This window comes from Nuphar pumila, chromosome 17, assembly GCF_984573655.1.
Source record: "Nuphar pumila chromosome 17, dmNupPumi1.hap1.1, whole genome shotgun sequence".
NCBI lineage: Eukaryota > Viridiplantae > Streptophyta > Magnoliopsida > Nymphaeales > Nymphaeaceae > Nuphar > Nuphar pumila.
In genome coordinates this window covers 51,444,721-51,470,781 of record NC_143265.1, presented here as the reverse complement: position 1 = coordinate 51,470,781, position 26,061 = coordinate 51,444,721, and the positions used below count along the sequence as shown (strand labels likewise).

Here is a 26,061-nt window from a genome sequence, read left to right as displayed (position 1 = left end):
TTGACTCAATGCCCGTTAAGACACGATAAGCCGGTCCTAGACCTTGACCAGCCAAAAGCCCAACCCTGGTTCTTGTCGGTTTGGGCTCGGCTCGAGATTATGGTGCTGAGACTGAACCTTTTAAACCGATCAGCAGGGCCGAGCTTCATTGCAATGGTATTTCAGCCCTGCCCAAAATCTGATTTTTATTGGGCTCCAGGCTACACAAACCAGCCCAAACCTTAGTCATCTCAGGTTAGGTAGGGATGTAAACGGTTCGGATTCAGATGAGGTGTATCCAATACCATATATGACATAGGATGTCGGCTAAAAGAATTTGGATTTGGATTTAGGTGGTGAAAGGCTCATACCAAATCCTCTTTTTACGTATAAATGGATTCGGATATCTTCCAAATTCAGAAAATTCAGATTCAATAGCAAAAAATCAAAACCATATCTGCATCCAATTATAACAGTATATGGTTTTGGCTTGCCAAATGCAACTAAAAGGAATCTAATTCGGTCTTATATCCGGTAACACACGATTCATTGACATCCCTATCGGTGGGAACCTGACCAGAGATGGGTAGCTAGGGCTGAAACACTTAAAAAGGGGTAATTTTAAGAAGCCGCATGAGCATCGGCCAGGGAGGGTTGATTAAAGTAAGGTAATAAGGTAATCCTCCCCGCCCATCTTGGCCGGAGAGAGAGAGAGAGAGAGAGAGAGAGAGAGGGTACACTTTCCCTTTTTTCCGTCCGCTCTTTGAGAGAAGTTAGGGTTTAGTGGGCGGTAAGGGAGGGGTATAGGAGGATGGTTACGGACAAGAGCAAGCGGTCCAAGGCCTCTGAACCAACCGAGGAGGATGGCCACGAGCACATTGACAAGGAGCTGGTCCTCTCCATCGAGAAGCTGCAGGAGATACAAGACGAGTTGGAGAAGGCAACCTCTCTCCCTCTTTCTCCCTCTTTCTCTCTCTCCTTTACTGTTGATAAACGTATGTGACCATTACCGGTAGTTGTTTTTTCTCATTCATTGGGTTGGGTAGTCGGTAATTAACATATTGGTCGATCACCCACAGGACAAAAATCGCAATTGTTTGTTTGTACTTGGCTTTTCATGTTTCTGAAGTGCCTACATAAGTTTCTTTGTTCGTTTGGCACTTTGATGATCAAATGGCTAGAAGAAAAAGAGAATGAGTATTTGGTAATTTTGGGCTTGTTTTGGGGAATTTCTGCATTATTTGTGGAGGAAATCAATTCGGATGTTATGGGTTTTTACATAGGATGATTATGTTCAATGCGTATTTGCTGATGGTAATTCTTCCTCCTATTGTTGTTTGGACAAATGATTATTTTGGTGTCATTTTGTTCGGTTTGTTCTGTTCCTGAATGCCCGCAGAAATGGGATGGAACCCTTCTAATTCGTCCTCTTTGTGAATGCCGGTCGTATCTTAGTTTGGTGCTCCATTGTGTTAAATTTGAGAAGGTGGTGTATTATTGGTTGCATGCATGCACACTGCGTAATTCATGGCCTAATTGTATATGGAGTGCATATTACATCTTCTCTGGCCCATTTTATTTTATTGGATGGTCACATGAAAATGCTCCATAATTTTGTTTATCCTTCACGCATTGTGCTCCTTGATATCATAAAATTCATGAACCAGTATTTACAGAAGTACATGCATACATCATTGCGTATCTAGTGCCTGTTTCTTGCTAATATCATTTACCTGTTATTTATTTTGTTTTTCTCTCCCAAGTATGCAAACAACCGTGGCCAAGGTCGAGAAGTTCTTCATTTAGCGTATGGATTGTATCTTAATTTTGTTCCTTGTGTTTTAGCAAAATTGCACTATACATGTAAAGTTCTTGGTGCAAAGCATGCAAAACATGCAAAACATGGAAATTGAAAAATCAATATAGCATGTGCATATGTTGCACTTTCTTACGATTCCCTAAATTGCATTTTGTTTAAAAACAAGTTTTTCTGTACTTTTAAGTGTTCCACCTCGGTTCTCATAATAAGGTGTTGAAAATGAAGTTTCTCCATGTAACTTTATATGTGTGATCTACCTTCCTCTCTCTTTTAACACATGTGCATGCTTCCATCTCTGTATTATTCTATAGTTCAAGATTGTAGTTCAATGATATTGTTTTTATTTCCAGTTATTTGGGTGCTTTGTTAGATTGAGTTGTGAGTGCAGCTACTTTGCTGTACTCTGTATTTTTTTATGCCTGGCTATTCTGCGTGGCATTACTGGATATAAAAATCATTGTAAACAGGGACTATGGGCTCATGATTTTCAAATGGAAAAGGGCACAATTTGTTTGTTATGTTTGGGCAATTTTATTTGTAATCTACTTCGTTTATAAGGGTACAGGGACTTATTTTTTAGATTGTTATCTAAGAAAGTGTTATTGCTTCATTGTTGAAAATGTGGATCAACAACTGCACTAGAATTTGTGTAGTTTTCATTAAAGAAAAAGGAAAGTACAATGTTTTTATCTCTAACCTCAAGTCCTCCACCATGCATTGGTCAACGTTCAAACTATATGCAAGACCATCTGAGTAGCTTGTGATTGCTTTCACAATATTCTATTTTACCAGCAAATTAAGGTGCAGCATTATACACTTATATATCATTGAACTCTAATCTTGTCGACAGAACAACATCCCATTACAATGTCTGTGATTAGTTAGTCATGGTGGAAAATCCAATGTTTAGCAAGTAGTAATCTCCTTTTCAAGAAAAGAAAGTAAGGAAAAAAGAAGAAAAAGAAAGAAAATAACAAACATTGTTTAGCAATTGTGCATGTTATAAATATGTTGCCCATGAAGCTTCTAAATTACAAGTCTCCTTATTATGCACTGTTTGGAAAGCATCCTAGCTTATGGGTGCATTTGTTATATGTCCATATAGATAAATTCTAGAGAAATAAATTTGAACCCCTCGCTCGTGTTTGTAAATTTGATAGTTATAAAGGGTTTAGATACTATGACATAAAAAATAGATGTATTCGTATTCCAGAAATGTAGTTTTTGACGAAAATTCTTTTGAGTATGATTATGCTACAGAATAGGTCCATAACAAAAGAGGGCAACATTGAATATTACCAACTATGGTGAAGAGTTGTTTTCAGGACCCAAAGAAAGTTCTATATCACAAGGAGCTCTAGAAAATCACAAGCAGGAACAAATAGTTTCTACCTTCTCTGAAGAAAATAAAGCTATGAATGGGAGATATAAAGGGCATACATACACCAGAAGAAGAAGAAGAAAGACATGCACAACTAGTTTTGAAGCTGAGACACAAAGGGGAGTTGATAATAAAGCAGGACAAGAACCAGGAAACGTGGACAATCATGAGAATTTCATCACCTCGTGTGATGAAATGTTAATACAACCAAAGTTTAGAAGATCAAACAGAGTTCAACACCCTATTCACAGATAGATAAGTTATGAAAATTTTAGCACATATCAGGGTACTTTTCTTATGCAAATAGAAAAGCAAGAAGAACCAGTTTATTCTCAAGCTATTCGAAATAAGAAATGGGTTGAAGCCATGAACAAAAAAAAAATGAAAGCATTACATGAATGCTATGTCACAGGGATTCGGCTAGCAGGGTGCCGCACCCGCGTCGACGCGACTCGACGCAGGTGTGGGTGCGGCACCGGGTGCGGTCAACCCGACTCTGGGTGCGTTGACCGCACCCAGGGTCATTTTGGTTCATTTTTTTTTTGTTTTTAAATGTTTCCCTATGAAATGGGCTGCGAAATTTAAAAAAAATTATGGTATTGAGTCCTCACATCTGGGTACCAACCAAGAAGAATGCCGAAACAAAAACACAAAAAGGATGAAGAAAAGTTTTGGACCAACGAGTGATGTGTTTCTTATCCTTCTTTGTTATTGTTAGGTAGGTAGAAGGGAAGAAGAAATACCTGCAGAGAGGCGAACCGCATCTCGTGGCGATGCGAGTCGAGGGGCTTTTGCAAGGGGCAAAAAGCTCTGGTCTTCTTCGACGTGGGATTTCCATTGCGGGTGCTGTTGCTGCTCATGATGGCTTTGAGGAGCCTCCATTTAACATCTGCTCCCTCTGTTAACCTGATTTTTCTTCTGAACGCACATACGAAATGGGCAGAGAGAGAGAGAGAGGCGTCTACTGTTTCCTATCGGTCTAGGCTTGTCCTGCAGTGTGTATGCGATGAACCCGAAAAGTGTGCCGACTGTTGAATTATTAAAAGACGAAGTTGTCGATTTAGCTTTCTTATCTTATTCGTTTATTCTGCACACTGTTTGAAGCTTTTGAGTGTCAAGATTAGGGGTATCAACGGGTCGGGTTTACCTGGACCCGACCCGTACCAAGCCTTATAAGGTCAGGTATGGTGATAAATAAGAAGACTTGATTAAGATTCAGGTTCAGACCTGAAGATTCGATTAATCCCAGTATAGTTTGTGAAATTTTATGTCAGACCCAGACCCGACCTGCGTTTCGATTAAGACTCGCAATTTCTCAATGTAAATATGATAAAAAATAGTAGTTTATCCGGTATGGCCTGAGTCTGATTCATGTAGTTTTTATCGAGTCTGAGTATGGTTTTTCTTATGATGAATCTGCCTGGACCCCCACCCGCTGACCGCGCAGCGGGACCCGCGCCGGGGGGAACCTCCGAACCCCCCTTTTATATATATATATATTTTACATTTTTGCCCCTGCTGCACCCCCGCACCCGGGTTTTTTGGAAGTGCCGAATCCTCCCACCCGCACCCGCACCCATGTGACATAGCATGAATGTCAAACATGAGAAGTTGTTAACACCCCCCCCCCCCCCCAAGATAAAAATGTGACTGTCTAAGTGGGTTTATAAGATTAAATATAAACTTGATGAGACTATTGAAAGGTATAAAGCTCGACTTGTAAAAGGGTTTCACACAAGAGTATGACATGGATTATGATGAGACTTTCATCCCTATGGTTAAAATGAGGACAATGCATATCATCTTGTCTCTAACAGTGGATCATGGTTGGGTGTTGAACCAATTTAATGTTAAGAATGCATTTTTACATGGAGACTTGAAAGAAGAGGTTTATATGGAACAACCACAAGGGTACACTAAAAATGATCCAGTTGAATATGTTTGTAAGCCTAAGAGGGCTATATATGGCCTAAAGCAAGCTTCTCATTCCTGGTTCGAAAGTTTTTCCTTGAAAATATAGAGACATGGCTTTTGCAGATCTTCACTTGATCATTTCTTGTTTGTCCACAAAGGTAAGGGATATATGGCTGTTTTGCTAATATACGTGGAAGACATCATTGTTATCGGGAGTTCAAATAAACATATTCAAGAAACAAATGAAGTGTTCAACAAACATTTTAAAATAAAGGATCTTGGTTGGTTGAAATACTTCTTGGGAGTTGAAGTCATGGTTGGCATTCTCGGGACTCGATATCAGATTGGCCACGTACAACTCAGTGACTTGAGAGAGTCAACTCGGCAACTTGGGCGGGTCAAGAATTTTTATTTAATTTATTAAAAATAAATAATATATAATTTATGATACAAAAATAAAAAATAACATATTAGGTGTGATTTATTATATATAATAATAAACATAACTTCAAAATATATATATATATAATATTTTTAAAATACTAAAAAAATACATTTTCACTATTTGAAATTGAAAAATAGTGTGTTATTTGCAAAATATCATAATGTACTGGATAAAACATAGGTATCACATTTTAATCATAATATTTTATATTCTAAATATAAAATTTTCAAAAAATATAGATAATTGCATGAGTTAATTAGATGCATTAAAATCGTGTCTTTTTTATAAAATGCCTATTTGTTATCATTATTTTTGTATTAAATATTATCATTTAATTCTCTCTCTCTCTCTTGAATGCTAATAAATTCTCATCCACGAGTACCAACACCAAATGCAACTTACCAAAACATGGTTAATGCTTTGGAAAATTGAAAGCTTTTAATGCTTTGGGAAATGTTTTAAATTTTCAAATTAATGTAGCTTCTAATTCTCATCCACCGAGTTGTCTCTCTCTCTCTATATATATATTTCAAATCTAACTTTGGAAAATTGAATGCTTTTAATGTTTTTAGTTAATGTTTTGAATTTTTAGCAAAACATGTTTAATGATTTTACCAAAACATGCTTTTAGTTAATGCCGTTTCATTCACATGCTACATTACATGGGTATGGGTATGAGTGCAGGTATGAAGGGTACAATACGACAAGGTCGAAAATTGTGGGTATGGGGACAAGGCTATATATATATATCACTGTGTGTGTGTATTTTTTTTGGGGGGTAACATTTTTAAATGAAAGAAAAGAAACATTTTAAATGTAAAAAAGAAACAAGAGGTAAAATGATTTTTTTTAAATAAGGGGTTGTTTGAATCTTTTAACTTTTATTTTTAAGGGAAGGGGGTACTTTGTAACCCCCATTTTCATTCCCACCCCCTCTCTCTCTCAATCTCGATGCGAAGAAGAAGAACGAGGAGGAGGAGGAACCCCATACCCGCTCTTGTTGCTCTCTCTCTCTCTCTGCGAAGAAGAAGAATGAGGAGTTGGAACGAGCAAGAGAAGAAGACGAGGAAGCAAGGAGGAGGTAGGTAACTCTCTCCCTCTAATTTCTTTCTCTTCTCTTCTCCTGCTCTTGGTCCTCTTCTTCTTCCTCTTTATCCTTCCCTTCTTCTCTCATTGGCTAGGGTGGAGACAAGGGAAACAAAATAACAAAGAGAGCGAGAGCGAGAGAGATAAAGATAGAGATAGAGAGTTGGGGTTCGGGTTGGGTCCCAGTTAGACCCGACTCGACCGAGATAGAGAGAGAGAGTTGTAGCAGTTATGTGAGGATACAAAAGAAATTAGATATACTGTCCTAAAGAAGGACCAATAATAAACATCAAATAAAAGGAAAAGAAAATTTGTTTTATTTTTGATGAAGGTGGATGTGTGCATTTGAAATCACTTAATGGTTTGAAGTCAACCTTCTTTCTTTTTCCTCCTGATCACTTAAAGGAGCTTATAGTTCACTGAACCATTGTCACATATCATTCTTGGGAATTTCTCAGCAAGGGAAAATCTTGAGAGATTTTGAAAAAAAGGTTATTTTTCTTAGAAAAATCTTGATAAATTCAAAACTTGTTAAAAAATGATAAAAATTAAAGAAAATGAAATAACTCGCCAAGAAGAGAGAAGGGTAGAATATATATAAATTAAGTAAAGAATGTCAAAATTGGAAACTTTATTCATTGTCTAAATCAAATAGAAGTAAAACCTACTTTCCACTCTCCATGTAGGAAATGAATGTTGAACTACTAAATAAACACGCATCATTGAGAGAGAGAGAGAGAGAGAGAGAGAGAGAGAGAGAGAGAGAGAGAGAGAGAGAGAGAGAGAGAGAGAGAGAGAGAGAGAGAGAGAGAGCTTAAGTCATATCACCCATTCTATTGCTTTGATCTCATCTTTACCCTCTTGTTAATTTTTTAGGAAATTATAATGAAAGCAATGGATTTTTACTTGAGGAAAAACATCAAATTGCCATAGGCAGAGCTAGATTCTTCAAGAACCAAGGAAAAAAGAAGAGCTAAGCATCTACAAATAAATTTGTAGTTAGTTACCGTCACCTGGCTATGCTAACTTTGATCAAATATGGTATCATGGCATAGGCAAAGTTGGAACTTGGAAGTAAGACAACTAACCTTCCGATCTAGAAGTAGAGAAGTCCTCAAGCCTTCATATAAAGTAACAACTAATACAATGGCAGCATCAAATAGCACGTTATAACAATTAACGATATTCATCATACACAAATCAAGGGCATAAGAAAGAATAGCAGGACATATCTCTAATGAATTTGAGTGCTTCCTCAATTTTAGAATTCCTTGGCTTGTTTTGCAAAGTGCTTGAAGGACCACAAAGAGAATTAGGGGAAAAAAGGGAAAGAAGAAAGGGATTGGGGAATCAAAGAGCAATCCAAAGAGTAGTCAAGACCATTGCTTGGGGCATCTAATCGAAGCAAGAGTTGCACAGAGAGCTTGGGAGAGATGTAGAGGTGGCCCTTCAGCTCTTCACAAGTTGCTTCTTTGAGGGTTTCGTTCTGCCTTTACTGTTGCTTTGAGTAAAAAACTAAAGAGGAAAATAAATGAAATAATGGCTCTACCAAGACACTTCATTCAAATGCTATGAGTTTTATTCATATGGGTGTATGAATAATCTCATATCGACCAAGCATCGAAAGTGACCCTCCTTCCATGTCTTTAAAACCCTCCCCAATGCCCAATGTTGTTTCATGCTAAAAGCCTCATGACTATTAAAGGAGAAATTTGAGTTTTTGGGGGCATTTTTATCAATGTCTTATTGACCAAGCTTTTAAAAATTTGAGTTTTTTGGGGCATTTTTATCAACACCTTAATGAAAAATTTGCGAAAAAATCACGAGAAATTGAATGCAGAAGTTTTATTTAAAATAACACATTCAAAACCTGAAAAATTCTGGCATTATAAAATTTTGCTCTTTTTTCAAGAGAAATTGGAATTTTTTTCAAGAATTGTGACTATGAATTGAATAGTGGGGATTGTTACTGGTAGGAAGTCGTTCTAGTGGGGAAGTTATCTGCCGCTTCTGTTTGTTGCTCGCTTCTCCATTATTTATTTTTCATTGAGTTTATTTCTTATCTATATCACTGGTTTTGTCCCCTCAATCTTATCTTGCTGACACACCAGCCTTACTCTTCCATTTTTGGCTGGTAATATCCCCATTCAAACACTGCTTGGGTTTCAAAAACGTATCCTTTGATACTCTTGTATGTTTGCTGTGACACAGTTGATTTCAAATCTTTTTAGCTTACCCAATCTGGTGTTTGTCCCTCATACTTTCATTTAAGAGATAAATGGGGTGTGTTGTTGATGCATATAGTCAGGGGAAAAAGCCAAATTATTTTGAATTTAGCCTTGGTTCATGTGCACTGATATCACTATTAAAAAGATGTTAAATAATAGTGAATGTTTGCTTTTGTATTCACTCCTCCCTTCTTTTGCTGATAATTTCGTGGTTAATTTTTTGCCTGGCTCTCTGAAAAAGTGATGCACACAGTCTGCATTTAGAGTATTGGTGTGATGATATGATTTCTTTATATATTTTGAACTTAGATTTTTCATCTAACCTCTGATATTCATTATTATAGGACTTTGGTTGTCCTTGTTTCAGATGCCATTATTCACAGGAAACATCATGATATTTTGGTGATGTCAGGATGTACTTGTGTGTTCCCATGTAATGAGAAATATCTGGAGGTTTTTTAAGTATCGTGGATTATGTAACATGTTTTGTTCTAGGTCAGAGGTTCATCATATTTGGATGCATTTGTTGTTCTCTTGCATAAGGGCATCTGTATGGAATCTGTTTTATTATTACAGTTCTAGCTCCTAGAAATAATCTCTTCTTTGTTTGCAGTGGACGTAATTGTGTTGCCTAGTTTTCAAACATTACTATAAACCAAATATAACTTTGTAATCTTGAACCTTATTTGTTGGAGTTAAAGGTGTTTTCTTTACATGTGTGTCTTTTTTGTGCAATTAATTCTTTTCTTAGTTAATTATTCTAATATTCCTGTTTTATTGAAGTTCTTCCCAGTTCAAGATTTGCAATGTTCTGCACCATAATCTCTCTCTCTCTCAAAAAAAGAGTACAACAGTTAAAAGGATTCTATGTTTATCTAATCATTGATCTCTCTCCACTTGTTAAGTGTGTAATGACAAACTTTTCTCCATACTCTCTATTAATATACTTTGTATTTGTCTTGATAGGTCAATGAGGAAGCTAGTGAAAAAGTGTTGGAAGTTGAGCAGAAGTACAATGAAATACGCCAGCCTGTTTATATCAGACGGAATGAGATAATTCAAACTATATCTGACTTTTGGCTGACTGCAGTTCGTGATTCTTTATTCCTAAATTTATCTGTTCACTTCTTTTTCTGTTTGTGTTTCTTTAGGATTCAACTTAGAATCATTTTCGTGATTAGATATCAGATGTTGCTACTTCATACAATAAAATAGCTTTGAAATTACAACTTGCAGTTTATGAGCCACCCTGCGCTTTGTGATCTCTTAAATGAAGAGGACCAGAAGGTCTGCTCTCTTATGCACTTGATGTTTGTTTTGTGTCATTCTCATAATTTCCTTTTTTTTTGTACCCAGTAAGCTTTCCTATATTTTATTTCTTAATCATTTCAAAATATTGATATACTGCCTACATATGGATCTATTAATGCTTATTTCTTGATTGACCTAGATTTTCAAATACTTGAAGTCATTAGATGTTGATGATTGCAAAGATCTAAAGTCAGGCTACACCATCACATTTGTGAGACTCTCTTTTCCATTTTCAGTGTAGAAAATTTAGCTTTTTATAATTGTTTCTATATAGAGATATGATAAACAAGTAAGAAATTAAATACTGGTTTCTAGTTCTATTATTTAGGCCTTTTTAATTATTTATACTCTCGAGGGATAATATAACTAAGAAATACCAAATGCTGCTTTTCTACTCTGTGTAACTCTGTAATTGGATTGTTGCAGAACTTTTCACCTAACCCTTACTTTGAAGATAAAAAGCTTACTAAAACATATTCCTTTGATGAAGAAGGAATGCCAAAAATCACTGGTACAACCATCAAATGGAAAGATGGAATGGTGAGGATACTTTAGCTTGGATTCATTTTATCTTTCTGTGATACTTCTGACGGTTTTATAAGATTCCTCTGATGTCTCTTTTTTTGTATGTTTTTTTATTTATATTTTCCTCTTTCTTATTATGCTTTAACTTTCAAAGGATATTGCTAATGGTGTTGGTAATGAGAAGAAAGGGAACAAGCGCCCATTTACTGAGGACAGGTAGGTCTTGAGGTCACTTTCTTTTATTTCTTCTGTACTCAGGTGTGTGTATATATTGTGACTCACAATTCCTGAGATACCTTTGACTTTTGATCACATCACCAATTGTATGTGCTGTCTAATATTGATTCTAACCGATTGAATAACTCATAACTGGGAACAGTTGCAGGGAATTTCCATAGTTCTAATAGATTTAAAAAGCTTTATGGATGGGCCTAATTAATGATCACGGCCATTTAGTATTTGCCTTTTCTTTTCCCTGTCTGAAATTTGTTAATGATTAACCAATGACTGGAATGCTTTGAAGTCTATAGTTTCATGATCAACTTTTTGAATGGTTGGCCAAGCAAAATCATTGAAGAAGGAACATCCATTATAACCATACCCTAATTGATGCAACTAGCCTTTGGTTTCAAATAGTCATTTTGTTTTTAGTAATTGTGCAACATGTCATTTGTCTTCTGCACATGTGATCCATGTACAAAGGCTAAAGTTTAGGTCTGTCTAAATATGAATGCTGTTAATTTGTAGGCCTAAGGTGAATTCTTACTGATTATCAGTAGGTCGTTACTTGAAAATTTTGCTAAGCTACTTTATAATTAGTCTGCTAGAACTTAGTTATGGTATTTCCTTCTATGTCTTGATGTGACCTGTTTGTGGTAAATTTTACAAATGGGGTTTCTCCATTTGGTTGGCTTTAGCTGATGCCTGACAAAATATGGATATGATGAATTAGGTCAACTTGGGCCTTTATTTACGCCAGGTTACTAATCTTTCCATAGACCTTTAGTTTAAGACAAGGTTGCCAAACTAGGAAGCGGAAGCAAGAAACGATGCGGGAAGCGGAAGCGAGAAGTGAAGCATTTTAAAATTTATAGGAAGCAGGAAGCGAAGTATCAATTTAAAAGCAAAATATTAAAAAAAATGAAGCAATATGGTAATTGAATAGGAATCAAACAAGAAACAAATAAAAACTAAAATAAAATTGATCATTCTTATATTTCATGATTTTCAGTAAAAGGGTTAAATTTTTGTTAAAATCTAACAATGATGGTTACTAATTTAAAGAAAGTATATGGAAAGCGAGGGAAAGCATGAGAGAAAATACACGAAAAACATGAAAAGAAACGTGAGAAAGGCATATAAGAAGCATAGACCATGTGTGTGGGAAGCATAGAAGAAGCATGGGGAATCAAGATTCCCATGAAGTTTCGGAAGCGAGGAGTATCGCGCTTCCGAAGCGAGTTTTCAGGAACTGAGCTTCTCACCTACCTAAGAAGCTTCCAGTAACTCTGGTTTAAGATGACAACCTCAACTTACTTGAGCAACCTGATATTACATAAGTTTGCTTGTTTGGCTTGGTCACATTATTACCCTTAGCTCAATGTTGTCAAATATCGGTTTTGGATCCGATTCAAATCGATTAAGAAATCAGCTGATTCAGACTTGAACCAAATTGAGCTGAATTGGTCACTTTTACTTGTTTCATTAAAAAAGCACTAAAAATTAAAAGAAATTCAGATATTAAAATAAGGGTTGACCCAACCCTGATTCAGCCCTGACCAGGCTGATTCTGCCCGATTTGAGGTGAATCGGGATTGAATTGGCTAATTTGATGCATATCTGCCCATTCAGGCTGATTCGCATCACTACTGACAACATTGCCTTGGCTTATCACCAGTCATTGCAATTGTAGTAACCTGCTCATACAAATCCATGCCAACTTATCATGCAATGCTATTCTCCCAAGGGCCATTCTTTTTTATACGTCATCGTGTGTAGGGATGGGAAATGAGACCAGCAGCTTGCCATTCGGCTTGGCTCAGCTTAGAAATTAGGCTTGGCAAGCCGAGCTATGAGCCAACTCATTTTGGTAAATGAGCCAAGCCTGAACATGGCAAGCTCACTCGTGTAGGCTTGTTTTACATATTATATATTTATATATTATATATGGGAAATGTTACAATGCACAACCCTTTGTGCATCCTAATAACATGCACAATTGGTTTTGGGACATTATATGCCCCTCAAAATGGTTTACTTGTAATTCTTTTGTCGGACTTTCTTGTCATTTGCTTGAAAATATTTTTAAAACCTGAAAACCTAATGACAAGTTTACCCTTACTTCAAGACGTCTGCCCTTTCCCTGACCTCTCTCCAAAACCTCTGCCCTTTCCCTAACCTCTCTCTCCTTCATTCAATGGCTGCCCACCCATGATTCTATACCCACCAGAAAATCATGGGGACACAATCTGGCGTGATACCTTCTACCGTCCGACCTGGTTCAACAGCTCCTCTCTTCCGCAAATGATTTACTGCAAAGGATGTGCTTTTGTGAGAATGTTTTGAAGTTGCCCCTGAAACTTCGATCAAAATCAGAGTAACTCATCATTTCAAAAATCAGCAACAATGTGGCTGGTGTGAGTGCGACGATATTTTAGGTATCTATCCAATACGATATAATTGTTAAGGACTGAATGACCTGCCATAGTTTTAATCTTATGGTAGGTGTGCTTGCTGTATCTGGTAACATGAAGCATGATTGACTATATGAACTCTGGTTTCTCTTCTGCTACTAGAAAATTGTTCACGGCCACAACAGAAACTTTGTAGGCTATTGACCTATGTTTCAGGTGATGAGAAAGTTGCCACAAATGATGAGATCAGAATGAAGGTTAAGATGATGTCTTTTCACATTTTTCTGTGCATGAAAATGGGTAGAAAAGGATGCAACTTGTACTTGATCTGTGGCTTCTGCTCCCACACTGCCTCTGGCATGTTTGCTGGATTTAGTTGGCTGTTTGGCAATGATAGAAATGAAAAAAATTGTTCATTCTAAAGGTGATCTATATCTCAAAGTATAAAAGTAGTACCAGGGAACTCTTTAAATTTCTGCTGTTTGTCAGACAAATAGTTGGTTTAGTTTGAATCTTAAAACGTTTGGGATGGAATTAGCGTTTTGCTTTTGCAGTCTACAAGTTCAATACAATATAAACAGCCAATTTTCAGAAGGATGGTGGGGTGATACAGGGCACATGCAATCATTCACACACTGGGAGAAACAGGGGATGGTAAACTTTGAGCTGTCAAACTCCAGAAGATAGAGCTCCCTGTTTTTAAGTTTTAACCACCAAGGAAGCTCTTACACGTATGCCATAGATTGGTTTTGAAGCATGACAAAGGCCCACCATGTGCTCCAATCTAGCCTATCTAATCCACCTGTAGGCACTTTTCTTTCAGGGTCTCTAGGAGAAAAAAGAAATGACATGTTGAATTGATATGTGCTATATGATTAATTCAACACACTATTTTGCAACCCAGCTACTCATGAATTATGACACAGTGAGACCGAGCCTTCGATTTTATGCAAGTTCTTGATTGCAACCTGCAATTTCTATTCCATACTTTGGAACTGAATGCTCGTGAATTATGGCACACTGATACAAAGAGCCTTTTGAGTTTCTGCAAGTTCTTTGTTGCAAGTTACAGTTCAATTCAGTACTTTGGAACCTACTGTTCTTGAATTATGACACAGTGGATCCGAAAATCTTGGGTTTATTGAGGTTACTTATCCATCTTATTCTGATAATTGTTCATCAAGCATCAACGACTAACATGGTTACATACATACATCCAAAGCCAAGCAATTGTATCTGTTTTTAATCCACTCGTGCACGTTCCTGCAATGTAAAACAATGTTGCATTGAAAATGGCCAACTAAAATATGCATTTGTATGCTTATTTAGTATTCATCATTGCATGTTGTGCTTCCTTGTATTCTAAAAGATTGAAACACACACACATACATGTATGTCTGTATATGGTTAGGTGTTTCTATCGTCACACTCACACCAGCCACATTGTTGCTGGTTTTTGAAATGGAGTCACTCTGATTTTGATCGAAGTTCCATGGGCAACTTCAGAACATTCCTCACAAAAGCACATCCTTTGCGGTAAATCACTTGCTGCAGAGACTGAACCAGGTTGGACGGTAGAAGGTATCATGCTGGATCGTGTTCCGGTGATTTTCTGGTGGGTATAGAATCATGGGTGAACAGCCATTGAATGAAGGGGAGAGAGGTTAGGGAAAGGGCAGAGGTTTTGGAGAGTGGTCAGAGAAAGGGCAGACGTCTTGAAGGAAGGGTAAACTTGTTATTAGGTTTTCAGGTTTTAAAAATATTTTCAAGCAAAAGACAAGCTGGTCCAACAAAAGAATTACAAGTAAACCATTTTGAGGGGCATATAATGTCCCAAAACCAATGTACATGTTATTAGGATGCACAAACGGTTGTGCATTGTAACATTTCCCTTTATATATTTTTCACATATATCATATATATTACTCAAAAATAATTATTCATTACCATATTGTGTTTACATAACCTTTCTATGATTCATGAGTTAATATAGTGTTGTAGACACAATTTCCAGCTGATTCACTATTTAGCATAGTTCTAATTTCTGTCCTGAAGCAAAAATATCAGTACGGGTTGGTTTATCCTATGCATTTCAACCAGGAGGCCTTGAACCCTCTGTAAAGATAAGGACCAGAACACTAGGAGATATTTTCTAATTTATGGTTCTCTTGTTGATGCAGCTTTTTTACATGGTTTAATGAAACTCAACAAAAGGATGATATTACAGAGGGGATTCACGATGAGGTAATTTTTACCTTTATTACCAGTTTCTGGCTGATCTAAGAAACAGTCTCTGGTGCATCAAGCATGATGCTGATAGTGGCATCTATGTTGTGAGTTGCATCATGCCAATGTGACTTATATTGTGTTCCTATATAAAAGTGGAAGATAACTCTCATCTGCTTACAGATCATGGCTGCGGAACAGAGCAAAACCCAAAATATCTTTGCCTAGCACCATTAAGTTCATGTTGCGGTTTACAATCTGTACCCTTCTGCTTTTTCAGGTGGCAGAGATAATCAAGGAGGATTTGTGGCCCAACCCTCTAAAGTACTTTAACAATGTAAGTGAATTCTCTGTCTTGCTAATTCTTCTCTTTATGCTCAGTGTCATGTCTTTTTATATCTAACTTTCTTGCCAATGTAGGAGGCTGATGAAGAGGAGTTTGATTCTGATGAAGAAGAAGATGATGATGAACTTGTAAGATTTCTTCACAGTTAAACATCAAATACTACATTTTTGCCTATTGCTTTTTCACCTTTTTCATGCAGTATTTTGGTTTGGCATAAGATTTTGTCGGACATGTGAAGCTATTGTAAGGAAACGGCTTTGAATACATTAGGTTCAATAATGAACCCACACACATGCACATGAAGTGCGGATATACCCACTAAAGGGAAAAACACAAGCCCATAATGTGCTAACACATGAACCCACGAAAGGGGCAAAAATGCCCATAAGGCATAAGTTAATATTATTGAAGAGAAGAAGAGTGTAACGCCCATTACAATGGAGCAAAAGCTCCTCAAAGAAGTAAAAAATACAAGGGGGTAAGCCCCTATTTATAAGCCTTTGAGGAGCCACATAGGGGGCTCCCAAAGGAGTCGTTGGGAGCCCCCAACGACTCTTTTGGGGAGTCCTCCAATGTGGCGCAAACCATAAAAAACATAATTTTAGAAATAAAAAAGAAAAACAAAAATAAAAGAGAAAATACAATCATATTCCAAAATGGAATATGCGTAAAATGACTAAACTACCCCTACGACTAATATAGAAAAATATATTATATATATATAATTAGGAAGATACATATACATATATACCATATATATATATATGTATCATCTTTTATATATATATAATATATCTAATTATAATAATTGATGAGTACATTTTAACACCCCCTTTCAAACTTTGTGTGAGGAAATGAAAAGATTGAAAAAAGTCGCAAGACTCCAAGAAGCTTCGGTAAGGATGTCATTGAAATTTGCAAATGCCTTCCTCCAATTGTCTTCTAATGGTGAACACATTTCCCGATCTATCCAGGGTACTTCTTTTTATCCCATCTCCAAGATCCTGTGGAATAACAACAAAGAACAAGTAAAAAATATCTTTGCACTTTACTCAAATGGAACATTCCTAACAAGATTAATCAAAACCATATCAGATGACTCACCCACAACACAATGGTGCAAAAATATAACTTATGCATAGAAATCTGAAGCACATGATAGGATAATTACTTTAGCATGAAAAGAAAATTTCAAAATCATATATCATGTCAAAGAGGAAACGAATTACAATAATGCTTTCACAAGCTCTAAAAATGGACAAAACACAACCCCACAATGGGGAATAAAGCAATGGTCCGCCATGGGACCCCATAAGAGGCTTATAATGAAGTGCCAAACAAGAGAGACGAAATCTCCAAGAGTAAGCACGGAAGCACGCATATACACAAGAAGCCACTAATGGGCAAAATAAACCACAAAAGTGGTCAAACATATATAAAGAGGTATGAATTAATGGGTTTTATTCATTTTACAATGCATACACATTTCTCTATTTTAGTAGGGAACCTTACACATTTAGGAACATCTCACTCAAATGATTGCAATTATAAAAATTCATTTTGCATATTAAATACAAAGGTGGCAAAAACCATAAGCACTTAATATGTAGATTAAATGCCAAATTTTTTTTATTTTAAAATATGCATATTAATGATATGATTCTCTTGTATCTTTAAAGGACAAAATACGAATGGAATTTTACAAATTTCAACAATAGTTCATCTACTACAAGCAATTACCTCTTTAGTTCTCCAAAACCCACAAATCAAGTGTATAAGCTACTAGAACAAGAACATAACTATAATGCCATTAAAGGCTAAAAGACACACACAAAGGTGTGTAAAAATACCTCTTGTCTACATGTAATAGTACTTGAAATGAGTGTATCAACGACAAGAACAAGAGAATACACGCCAACATGGACTAAAAATTATCTCTTGTCTACATAAAAAGACACTAAAAAATAAGTATGTTCAGCTACTAGAACAAGAGTATCAAGTCAACCATGGGCTAAAACACAATACATCTCTTGTCTACATAAAATGACACTTGAATTGAGTGAAAGGACCCAACCATGGACATACATTTCAACGACTAGAACAAAGACACAAATGCCAACATGGACTAAAATCACACACTATGGTGTGAATCAACGTGCCTTGTCTACATATAAAAACACTCATGACAAGTGTGTTCAGCTACTAGACCAAGAGAACAAAGCCAACAAAGGGCTACCAACACACAAAGGTGTAATAAAAAATCTTGTCTACATATGATGACACTTAGATAAGAGGTATAAAATGAGAAGACTTTTGAAGCAATAAAACTTGTAATGACAAACATATAGATAAAACCTTGAATATAACCAATAGAACAATATTTTTGAAAATAAATACGTGCAGATACGCACAACAAGAACACTTGAAACACTTGTGCACAAAAAGCACAAAAAACGAACTCATAAATGTGCAAATGTACTCATAAGATTCATAAACAACAAAAGGCTGGTTAATAGTCCCAAAACCCTTGATTTTAATATACCTTAAAACATTTAAGGTTTCAAATACCATATATCCATCACATTTATATATAAATAAGAGCATCCATAAGATCAATGGCAAAAAAGGAAAAACTAGTGACACACTCATAATTAGAGATCATATAACAAATCATTTTAGAGTCGCAAGGTGCCCATAACTCACCTCAACAATCATCTTTAATATGGCAAGTGAACAATCTAAAATGACATAACACAAGGTGCCCATAACTTACCTTAACAATCATCTCTAATATCACAATAATAAGGCCATATAAATGATGCATTAAATAACAACCTGTGATGGATAAATATAAATGCCATAAAAAGGCAATCAATTTCCAAATAGGTGATTTTATAAAGAGGGCCGATTTGAAAAAATCAAATCAAAGGTCCAATATAATCAATCACAACAATATGCTTTATAACAACGATTATGCATTATCATGATCAATTCTCCAAAGAAGTTATTTATACCAAAAAGGTTTATTATACAACAAATACTACATGAAATATTAAGCAACATCATGTGCAAGAACTGATTTGGAATAATCCAAGAGTCAAATCAAACCTTAACTACTCATGTAAAAGTATCTTCAATAAGATACCAAGAACAATATTACAATATTCTTGGAAACAAATGTGAGAACACATGCACAAAAAGAACACTTGTGCACAAGGAGCACAATACAAACTCGCAAATGCGAACCCAAAAGTCATCAGTTTTACTAACAGAGCTTGGGTTATAATCCCACAAGCTTTAACCATAATAGATATAAAGTGCAATTATATGCACACCAAATGATAATAGATGCAATTTTTATGTAATATAAGATGTCGAATGACAATATAACAAATTTAGTTTAATATGTGCATTCTTTAATAGATGCGGTAAAATTTGAAAAAACTCATGCGGAAAAAATTCACAAAAAGAACAAGTTTGTAAAACTTGCAATATTAGTAGAAAATAAAAAACTAAATGACCAAGCTTGTATAAAGAATTGGACTTCTACAATTAGACCTTCAAATGCCCACAACGAAACTTCCCAAAAGAATAATCCTTTTAAGACTGAAACTTTGAAGGATTTTCACAAGAAAAAACACTTTTCTTACAAGAACTGTGGAAGTCTCACACATAGTATTCACCAATAAGAACCACACAACACTAAAAAATGAGTATGTAAAGCAAAGAAAAACTTAACTCCAAATGGAAGAAAACCATACTTCAAGAGTTACTAGAGGTATTCATACATCACTACATGAGAAATCTTTAATTACAAAAAAATGCACTAAGACACATGATTTGAAATCATTTTTGAGATTCTTAAAAAATATCACTATATGAGAAATCTCTAATAAACATCACTACTCATAATATATGATAGCAAGTGTGTAGAAAAGAATGTGCACAAACTTTTATATGTTAAAGAATTTCAATCTCAACTCAACTTTTCTTTAAAAAAACTTCTCACACATATATAATTCATGCTTTTAAGCAAACATGCAAGAGATAACTTCAAAGTACCGAAGTTATTTGATAAAAATTTAAATTCAAGGAGTCAAAGATGTCCATCAATACAAAGCTTTTAAATCATACGTAGGATTTGAAAAACAACAATAAGATCACAAAGACTCTTAAAACCATACACACGAGTTCAAGATTGACATCAACTTATGCTTGAAAGATAAGCACGATTAACGACCCTATTAAAGGAAGTTTTAGCAATGACAAACAAGTTCACCGATTTAACTAATTATCTTTTAAGAGATTTTAAAAATGTAATATACACAAAAGCAAAGGCTCAATGAAGAACCGAATAACACAAGTACTAAAAAACAAAAAACACATACATATAGATTATTATTAAGGGAGTAGATATTCCTTTATAATGCATGATACTAAACGAAAAAGAATACATACCAAATAACTTTAAGAAAGAAAAGAGAGAGAACAAGAAAACTTCACCATTTTTCTTAATATTTCTTGAATAACACGCTTTCCGATGCACCAAAAAGCAACTCGGTCACAACCTTGCTCTGATACCATGTAAGGAAACAACTTTGAATACATTAGGTTCAATAATGAACCCACACACATGCACATGAAGTGCGGATATACCCACTAAAGGGGAAAACACAAGCACATAATGTGTTAACACATAAATCCACGAAAGGGGAAAAAATGCCCATAAGACATAAGTTAATATTATTGAAGAGAAGAAGAGTGTAACACCCATTACAATGGAGCAAAAGCTCCTCAAAGAAGTAAAAAATACAAGGGGGTAAGCCCCTATTTATAAGCCTTTGAGGAGCCACATAGGGGGCTCCCAAAGGAGTCGTTGGGAGCCCCCAACGGTCACATTTGTGACCGTTGGGGGCTCCCCAACGACTCTTTTGGGGAGTCCTCTAATGTGGCGCAAACCATAAAAAAACATAATTTTAGAAATAAAAGAGAAAATATAATCATATTCCAAAATGGAATATGCGTAAAATGACTAAACTACCCCTACGGCTAATATAGAAAAATATATTATATATATATAATTAGGAAGATACATATACATATATACCATATATATGTATATGTATAATCTTTTATATATATATAATATATCTAATTACAATAATTGATGAGTACATTTTAACAGCTATTTGGTACAACAGATCTTAGTTTCATACTTGATATGACTAATTGATGGAACTTCATGTTCGGTTAATGATGTTCAATGAATTGAGTAGTGTCACGAACCAATGCATATGCTTTAGTGAGCCACTTATGGGCAATAAAACACTTTGAGAATGTGACCTTTTATGGGTCAATAAAAGAACACAAGGATAAGCTACTTATGGGCTGAAACACACAAAAAAGTATCTTGTATTATGGAAATTCCCTTGAGAAAAGAATACATGGAGATTGGAGAGGGGGGATTACTCCCTATATATATCATGGTTGCCAGTTGAGGAAGCCGGAGCGGGAAGCGAGGCATTTTCAAATTTTTAGGAAGCGGGAAGCATTGGACCGCTTAGGAGCGAATCAGGAATCGTCTCGGAAGCGAACCGGAAGTGACCTAGGAAGCGAGGGGAAGCAAAAAAAATATAAAAAAATACAAAAAAAATTTGAAAAAATGGGGGAAGCACGTTTCTCATTAAAAAATTGCGCTTCCCCACGCATTTAGGACTTTTGAAGCGCGCTTCCCCACTTACCTAGGCGCTTCCGGTAACTCTGATATATATACACCTTGAGAGGGCTCTATAAAGCAGTTGGGAGCTACCCAACCACTAGAAACACAACCATTGTGTAGGGTCCAATGACTCTGTGGAGTATTCCCCAAAAGCCCTCGAGGCTGGGAATATTTAAAAAAATAAATTAAAGGAAAGAAAAGAAAAGAAAAAGATACACTTATTGTGTTCTTATATGTGAAAAGACCAAAATACCCCTAAACTATAAATATACAGAAATGAATATGTAAACATATATATATATATATGTTTACATTTATTACATTTAACACTTCCCATCAAACTGACGGGGGAATTGCCGAAAGTTTGTCTAATAAGAGATAAAACCTTGGAGAAGGCAAGGCTTTTATGAAAAAGTCTGCAAACTGATATCCTGAAGTTACATACGGTAGTGAATTAGTCTTTTTCAAAAATTCTTCACGGACATAATGACAATCCATCTCAATATGTTTAGTGTACTCATGAAAAGTGTGATTTCCAGCAATGTAGATGGCACTTTTGTTATCACACCATAGTCTTGATAGCTCTGTCACAATTACTCCCATATCCTTGAGAAGACGCCTCAACCATACAATTTCAGTTGTGGTAGTTGCCATAATTCGATATTTGGCTTTTATGGAGGATAAAGATACTTTCTGTTGCTTCTTGCATTTCTATGATATCAAAGAATATCTTACAAAAACACATAAACCAGTAGTTTAACATTGGTCATTTGGGTATCAGAGTCATAATAAACAATTAAATTAAGGGGAGAAGACGAAGATAAAAATAATCCTTTAAAAGCAGAATTTTTTGAATATATAATGATATGCATCACAACACGTGTACAAAGATAGTTGAGTGCTGAAATTGACTGGCTGTGTGAATTGCATGTGCTATGTCTGATATGGTAATAGTCAAGTATGTCAACGCTCCAATTATCTGTCGATATGGTGTAGGATCTTCCAGAGGACGTCCATCATCAATTTTCATCTTTTCATTTATCACTTCAGGAGTATCTACTCTTTTTTTTATCAATAATTTCATACCTATAAATAATTTCATTTGCAAAGGGAATATGCAACTTCAATCTTTAAGAAAAATCTAAGAAAACTAAGGGCAGCCATTTCAAAACTTTGCTTGAGAATAAATTTAAGTTGATCTACTCCCTGCTTCAGTTATGATCATTATCAACTTAAAGTAATAAAATAACAATACATGCAGTGAAATTATTAACAAACAAAGCAATGTCAGTTTACGTCACATAGGTGCAGGTACGAGTGCAGATGCGGCGATGCGGCACGTTAAAAAAAACTTGGGTGCGGGGAGGGTATATATATATATAATTTTTAACAGTTTTAAGGTAACATTACATGTATGTGTGTGCATTTATATATTTATATATATATATATATTAAAGATAAAAATAGACTTGCTTAGGGTTAAATGAATTTATTTTTCGATAGAAATTGGACCTCAGTGTGGTTGACTTCACCTAACATAAAGGAAGTTATGTCAAGTATCGCACCTGCCTGGGTGCGGTACCCTGTTAGAAGAGTCCGTGTCACATAGATGTCAGTATAACAGGAAGTATATCCAAGCTTAAGCATAACAGAACTAAAGCGATCATACTAAGCTTTTGGAGCTTGTTTATGTTAAAATATGTATTTATATATATTCTTAAATATAAAAGAATATATATAATGCCCAACAAGGGTATTATGGTCATTTCACATTATGTAATTAGGTTAGTTCTATAGGAATATGCTAGTTAGATGGTTTTTTACTTTTTTAAATAAATGTTTCTTATATAGCTCATAGAGGCATACGTGTGATTTTATGGTGTATTTTGTGCAATTCATCATTGTTTCATGTGTTATGATTTTTTTAGATTTTTTTTTTTCTCATTTTTTCTGATATTGTTTTGATTTTTTTAGTTTTATTGGAAAATTTTTATTAAAAATTTACGATATGATACAGTGTTACTTTTGGCCCGACCAGTATGGGTAATGATAGGATACTTACAACCTTCTATGGAACTATTGAATTTCTGATTCTGCGATGGTCTTTAGGAATTGAATAAAAATTCTAGCCTTCACATTCACGGTGAGTGGTGACATTTTCCAAATTTCTAGAATGGAGTTCAAGTTCATAAGCAAATTCATTCAAATGTATTTCATGCACCTCATCCCTTGGAATCTCTGATTGCTTACTGGAACCGTACCATCTTCTTGGATGAGTATTTAAAGTTCATGAGCACTCCAAAAATCAAAGTCGTGTCAGGGTTTTAAAATTTTCCTGGGAGGTGGATCGGTTTCATGAGGATATATATAATGATACATTTGAAATGAAATACTCAGACAGTTTCAAGTACCAGAAATTCCTTGTTTAACAAATGCTAAGTGGTGTTGGTCATCGAAGGATATTGGTTTGTCAAAATCACAAAAAAAACAAACATGCTTCTACCATTTTTTGTCCATGACAAGGCCAGAATTTTCCTTGGGCTTGTTGAATGCTGACAATCTAATTTTGATTTCACCCTCTTTGTGACTTGGGCCCTCTCTTGTGTGTGTGCATGTGTCTATGTGTGTCGACCTCTCTTTATGGTCATATCATGTCTGTGCATCACTTGGCCTACAACATGAAGTTCTGCCCTCTGAGATCATGAATTGGTAGTGATTGTGTCATTGGATGTTTGCTGATCCTGAAAAGCCTGTTTCAAGCGTGGGTTTTAGTGTGGTTGTGTATGTGGATGCCATAAAATGTTTGTAAGTAAATGCTCTCCTAGGTTTGCAAACTTGGTTCTACTGATGACTACCAATTCGGATCAGTTTCTACCACTTCTTGTAGGACCTAACTGTTGAGTTTCCTATAAGATGGACCTGATATCTAACTGTTATTAATGTTTACTTAGGGTTTGTTCATATATTTAATCATTTCTACACAAAGTTTAAACACTTCATGAGCCATGACCCCTTGTCTCATTATCAGGGTAAAAGCACTGATGGCCATGATGACGAAGGACAGGAAGAGGATGAGGATGATGACAGTTGAGCGGTTGGTTTAGGCCATCATTTTGTGGCCCTCTAGCGGCAGCGGTAGTTGTAGCTCATGCGAAGTGGTGTAGCTATAGAAGTGCCTAGAATACCCCAAGGGGGTTTTGTTCTAATTCCTTTTTCCTACTTTTGCTGCTCTATTATTTTAATTATTAATGAAATGTCGTTCTGGTGGGGTTTAATTTTTAGCACAGTACAGGGTATCATATTGAGACTTTGGGTTTTCATGCGGACTCAGGGCTATCTATGAGTTGTGATTGTCACATCCATTCATGTTTTTCGCTCTCAATTGCATTTGGAAAAATGACGCCATCTTTTTGCAATTCATTTATATAGGATGCTCAGAGAATTATGAAGGGAATTTTGCAAGGCTTTTTACGTTTATCATCATCAAGAAACTTATTTATCTACTGTATGACCTTAAGTTTGTTCACCACGTAGAGAATACAAGTCAATGCTGTAGCTGTGAGGCCCATGTTATTACAACCAGAGGGCGTGCTCCTCTCTTGCAGCCCACCTTGTCCAATGATGTCTTTCTCTATCTCTAAGGGTGCATGAAAAAGCCTGTAGTATTTTTATGTTTCTTATTATGGATTGTCGAAATCCCAATCCTAGGGTATTAGCAGTATTCAAGGTTTTCATTTTTTTGCATATAATCAAATTAGCCTCATGGGCATCAAGATGCAATCTAACCAAGGTGCTTGCAGCTTCACATGGTCTAGTTATGTTTGGATGAGTCCAACTGCTCTCCATGCTTTTGGTGTGTTTCTTAACCAACTTTTCACTTCTTATGTTCGTAACAATCTATTCTTACTATTCTTGCGAGAATACCACTTTGAGAATTGCTTGACTGGTGTGATGCGTCTTCATTGGAACTTGTGCCTGCATTTATGCTTTATCTTGCTGCATGGGTTTGTGCTTTATTACTCATGCATGCTTACATAGTTTCAGATGCTAAACCTAGCAATCTAATTCACGATTGTTTCATCTTGGAGTACGCCCTTTCGGACCTTCTTGAGCCACCCACCCATGGAACCTTGGGCATCCTTTCCTTTTCAATCCTAGGTCTGTTCTTACCCATCTCCCACTGCCCTCCTCTCCGTCTCTTGAGCCAGTTTATAACTTTAATGAATATAATCCCTCTATCCCCCTCCAACTGGCATTATCTTCTTTCTTGGAGTCTATCTAGGAACTTTTTTTGTCTCACTTTTCTACTGTAATATTTCCTGGTTTCAGCCAACCCCACAAAAATGAAAAAGCAGAGTCTGCCCACGATCACCCACCAACAGAAAATTCTTGCTCCATCTCTAGGAGAACTTGTACCTCTATTTCTGAGCTTAGCAAGGAATGTGTAGA

The 26,061-nt window shown here is 35.8% G+C and overlaps 1 protein-coding gene across 1 annotated transcript; it reads left to right on the top strand.

Annotated features, from left to right (window-relative positions):
• The first annotated feature begins 613 nt into the window (after window positions 1-613).
• LOC149811953 (NAP1-related protein 2-like) lies at window positions 614-25,078 on the top strand. The gene is made up of 10 exons (XM_089993724.1): window positions 614-919; window positions 9,819-9,941; window positions 10,089-10,139; window positions 10,303-10,374; window positions 10,590-10,703; window positions 10,843-10,904; window positions 15,502-15,565; window positions 15,828-15,884; window positions 15,968-16,021; window positions 24,641-25,078. The coding sequence occupies exons 1-10, from the start codon at window positions 791-793 to the stop codon at window positions 24,701-24,703; spliced, it is 789 nt and encodes a 262-aa protein (XP_089849850.1). The 5' UTR covers window positions 614-790; the 3' UTR covers window positions 24,704-25,078.
• The last annotated feature ends 983 nt before the right edge of the window (window positions 25,079-26,061 follow it).